Genomic DNA, 5,022 nt, shown 5'->3' with positions numbered 1-5,022 from the left:
GGAAGTAACTAGGTGTGGGAGATGAAGCAGATGGGTGAAGTTCTCAGAATTAGCTGATTTTCTGTAAAATGGCGGTTATGTTTACAGCTTTATTGAACCATGATTGCTTTTGCTGTTTTATTATTTTGGATGCATAACATAACACATAATTGACTGAAAGTTGTTCTATTTTGGGGCATTTTCTCCTCCCCCTTTTTTCCCCCCCCCCCCCCCCCCCGAGATAAATCTATAGTAAATTTTGACAACTTGATATATTTTCATTTTAAGAAACAAGAAACACATTAAATTATTTTTTTAAAGTTCTTAACTAACAGAAAGACTTCAAAAAGAAATCTGAATGTGTAACAATAATGAATGCTTTGTGTTCCTAGTGCAGGAAAAAATATACAGGCAGCTTCAGCCAGACAGCTCTCTTCTGAAAATAACTACCAAAGTCATCTGTTAGTACTGTAACAAGTAAAATTTGCACTTCAGGGGTTTTTTGTTCTGGTTTTGTACTCTCCAGGTACTCTCTCAATTTTATTCACAATCAGTACTTTTAAGAGTACTTGAAAGGAGTGAAAGAGGCATGAAAAACACTGTTTTTCCCAATAGTTGAAGTGTATTAGTTCCAAAAGATCCTAATTTGTGTCTTCTCAAAAAAATAAAAAGGTGTTTTTCGTGAATAAACTGTAGTTCCTGTGCATGCAACAATTCAGATGTGACTTCATGTACTAGAACATGTCTTAAATAGTGATGCTACAGACAAATTTTAAATTTAATTATTGATTTATTGGCTAGCCTTGTGTGTGTGTGTGTGTGTTGTTAGCTGGCATAGGAGCATTTTGGCTGGCTAAAATAGGTATGTACCTAGGAAAGCCGTATTTGCTCCAAGTATAAAAAAGATAATAGGAAATATGTACAAAAGGATGTATTTTCTTTCTAAACTTTTATTCTGCCTTTGTTTTTTTTCTCATCCCTGAATAACAATTTGTGAATTAGGGTAGTGTTCTGTAACATCATGATTTGGATTCTTCAGCTTGCTTTATTTTTTTTCAAGAAAGCAGTGAAATTGTCTTGCATGTTAAAAGAATCTACTTTTACTTGCAGTGCACTTTGAAAATGTCTGAAAATTCCAGTGACAGTGATTCATCTTGTGGCTGGACTGTCATCAACCATGAGGTACCCAATCTTAAATTAATGAAGTTCTGTCAGTTTGAGACTTGCCATATGCAGTAAAATATTATTTCAATTTTGTAGTTTTGGTTTTGTGTGCATCTTGCGTATCAACAGAGAATATAAATGAGTGAGTTATAAATAAAAACACAAAAAATGTTTAAGAATTGTGTATCCTTTACTATAGCTGATACGGATTTTGTTATTTAAAAGAATAATTCTTTCTTTGAAGGTCTTACTTTGAAGAATTGCTAGAATTTTAATGACATTCTCTCCTTTGTTTCCTCTTTCCTGAAAATATTGACATTCAGTGTAACTTGTCTGCTTCTTTTCCTTCCAAATCCTCTTCCACAACCCTCCTCCCCACCAAAAAACTCCAAATAAACAAAAACAACAAAAAACCCCCCTTAAAACCTTCAAAACCAATGTAGGGCTGAAAAAAATCTCATGTAGAATGAAATGAGTCCATGATTTCTCCAAGTGTTTTCTGTCACTAAACTGGCTGATCCTAGCTTCAGTGGTTGCTGTTTGGGAACAGCCCTCTGTCCTTATGTTCTGTCTTTATACTGTGAAAAATAGGATAGGGGCAAGTTTGTGCTCGATGACTAGACTATTAGTAGAAGATGCTTTCAAGGCTCATGCGGAAGCTATAGCCATTATTTCTGTTTGTGCCTAACCTCCTGCTTCTCCTCCTGACTGCAGCAGCCTCTGTCTTTGAGTGGAGCCTCAGCCCAGGAGGTGGAGGGCTGGCATAAAGACATCTGTGAGATGCCGGGAAGGAACCCCACACATAGGCCTGTGGGGTTTTACTTGAGAGCTTTTAAGCCCTTCCGTTTGTGTGGAACGCTGTTCTGCATTGGGAAGGAAAGATGCGGGGAGTTGAGAGGGCCTGGTGTCTCCAGAAATCAACGGTGTAAAAAGACTGGTTAGAAATCCCCTGTAAAGGATTATGTCACAGGGGGTGTTATTGTACGTTCCGTACCCAAGATGCTGAAGTTTGCCCAGGCTTTCTTGCCTTAAGTGGAATCTGGGGGAAGCTGCAGTGAGTGAAGGAATGCCATCATTTTACTGGGTTTACTGGGGAGTTGAAGGTGATGGGAGGGCAGGGCAGCTCTCTTTACATCTTTGCTGTAAGGTCAGGAATGAGAAGTGTAGCCCTCTTGGAGCTTAAAATGATGATTGGTGAGGGCTGCCATGCTCATGCTGGAGGGTCTTGAAAACTGCAGCAGCCTGAACGAACCTTGGGGATGGTAAAAGATCCTTCTCTGAGGGGATGTGAGGTTTCAAGTAACTTTCTTATGTGTTTTCCAGGGACTCGCAGCAGATTTTGGCGCAAGTTCTTTGCAATTCACATGGGAATTCTGGGTTTCCTTGGCCTTATTGTTTAGGCAGGAGAGCGCAAGGCATAAAATACGTGGAATTAACCCGGATGGTGGCACCTTGTGGAGGAGGAATTCCTATGGCAGTGCAGGACTGGGGTAGTGGCAGCAACTAAATGAATGCTTTTTTTTTTCCCTGTTAGCCAAACTCTCATTGAAGAGGTGTCTTCCATAAGGAAATGCAGGAAAGCAATCTAGTGTGTAAGGAAGTTGTGATGGTAGATTGTGTGGCAGCAGACGGAAAGAGGCTGTGGGCAAGGCAAAAACCTGTTCTTAGTTTGGAATACTTGTCTTTTAAAACCTATTCAGATGACAAGTGGAGCTCTATCAAATTTATACGGCTTCAATTGTGTTTCTGTCCATCTTTTGATCTTTGCTGTAGCTTCATTTATGGGACATACTTTTATTTGGGATGAAATGATAGCATTCCCTCATTCTTTGATCAAGTCTTGGGGTATAGCTATTCGTGAAGGCACTATTAGGTCTGTGCAGCCCTGGTTTAATTTGCATTTCGTGTCGTCTGATGTTTGACTAGCTGTATAAAGTGACAATTGTTTTATTAAAACAAAAGTAATTTTTTATTCCTAGTAGAATAAAGCTTGAGACAAAAGGAAAAAAAGAAGTGAAGAAATTAAAGGTCTGTTGGGGTGGGTCTACAGGATAGGCCTCTGAATCTGCTGTTGGTTTCAAAGCTTGCACTGCATAGATTAAATCAATAGAGTCAAGAGAGCGGTAATTCTTACACTAAGGTCAACACTTGAGATTTGATCAAATAACTTGCTGTCTTGACTCTGCTGACTGTATTGATGTTGATGGTGACGTGTTCAGACGCAGACACCTGAAGTTAGGTGAGATTCATGTTTTATCTTCCTTTCCCCTGGGGGTGAACAAGGCAGGGACTGGGTTGCTCAGAAACTCCGAGGGGCCCTACCTATTAGTATACTTTTCTCCTTTGCTGCTGAGCATTTTTGTGTCTTTTCAGATCTTGGCTGATGTGTGGGTGTAGTATGAGTTGGCTTTGTTTGTTTTGCTTTTGAAGTATTTAGCATTCCCTTGTAAACTGAGCAGATTATTGAGCCAGAATCCTCAGAGCAAATGGATTTCCTGGAGTGACACATATTGGCTGTCTGTATCTTCTTGTTGCCTGTCCAAAAACATTTTCAAGGAACAGTACTTGAGATATTTCATTTATAGGAGGAAGATAGGAAATAAGAGGAAGACATGATGGGTTGTGTGATCGGCCGTTTCTCCTTCACTGCACACTCCCCTATTTGCAGATCATAATGAAAATCTGGGCAACTCGAAAGACAAGCCATTGCAAGCCTGTGATTGTACTCAAGTTTTGAAAAGTACTCAAGTACTTTTGTACTCAAGTTACTCAGTTCAGTTTCTAAAGCAAGAGGTAATGGTTTGTGGCTTATAATTGTTGGGCCGCCATTTCATTTCTGTTGGCAGCAGGGTGATATTTAAGAGATGATAAAAACTTCTTTTCTTTGTTTGGTGTTTGATGACAAGTTGGGAATCCTGTCACCAAGAGAGAAATGGGTAAATATCCCTCTTATCCTGAAGACCAAGTGGGATACAGGACTTTACAGGCTTACAGAAGTGAAAGGATTTAGGAGTTTAGCAACCCAACGGTTGGGTTACTCATCTGTGAATTTCAGGGTTGATGTCCATACTTGGGGTGGATTGTTTTACACTGTAGCTGCAAATGCATTATGCAGTCTAAATAAATTAACATAATACAAGATTACAGAAAGGCAGGGATTTGTCTAGCCGAAGCAGAACAGATTTCTGAGGTGTAGAGATTTTGTGTTCCCAGTTATTCTTCTCTGATTAAAAGAAATCATTGTTTGGGGTAAACACTGGTGTTTGAGAGCTGCCATTATTGTTGTTCTCCTGGCAAGACAGCTTTGGATCTGATTGCGAAGAAAGTAGAATGAATGGGATGGCTAGATACCCTTCACACACTTGTGATCCAAGGAAGGGGTGACGTGGACTGCTGTGTACTTGGGGCAGTGATTAGGATATTGTGGTGGGTTGACCCTGGCTGGAGGGCAAGTGCCCAGCAAGCCATTCTCAGCTCCTCAGCTGGGCAGGGGAGGGAAAATACACTGTATGCCTCGTGGGTGGGGGTAAGGGCAGGGGACACCATTCACCAATTTGTCATGGGTAAAACAGACTTGACTTGAGGAAAAATTAATTTATCACCGATCAAAATCAGAGTAAAAAGAGAACTAAACCCAAAACTTAAAACACCTTCCCCCACCCCCTTCCTGGGCTCAAATTGACTCCTGCTTTTCTCTACCTCCTCCCCGCCAGCAGCGCAGGGGGATGGGGACTGGGGGTTGTGGTCAGTCCATCACATGTTGTCTCTGCTGCACGGGGTGATGATCCTCCCACGCTGCCCCTGCTCCAGCATGGCATCCCTCCCACGGGAGACAGTCCTCCATGAACTTCTCCAATGTGAGTCCTTCCCACTGGCTGC

At 41.0% G+C, this 5,022-nt stretch overlaps 1 protein-coding gene across 1 annotated transcript in view; it reads left to right on the top strand.

The window, feature by feature from the left end:
- Positions 1-1,093: 1,093 nt before the first annotated feature.
- The window catches only part of CCPG1 (cell cycle progression 1), a 19,914-nt gene continuing 15,985 nt past the window's right edge, over positions 1,094-5,022 (top strand). The window contains 1 exon segment of the mRNA XM_010152149.1: positions 1,094-1,161. Coding sequence (XP_010150451.1) covers positions 1,102-1,161 — 60 coding nt within the window. The 5' untranslated portion in view covers positions 1,094-1,101.

Source organism: Eurypyga helias, unplaced genomic scaffold (genome assembly GCF_000690775.1).
Source record: "Eurypyga helias isolate BGI_N326 unplaced genomic scaffold, ASM69077v1 scaffold3475, whole genome shotgun sequence".
Classification (NCBI taxonomy): domain Eukaryota; kingdom Metazoa; phylum Chordata; class Aves; order Eurypygiformes; family Eurypygidae; genus Eurypyga; species Eurypyga helias.
Note: the sequence above shows the minus strand (reverse complement) of the source record. Positions and strands in the feature narration are given on the sequence as shown.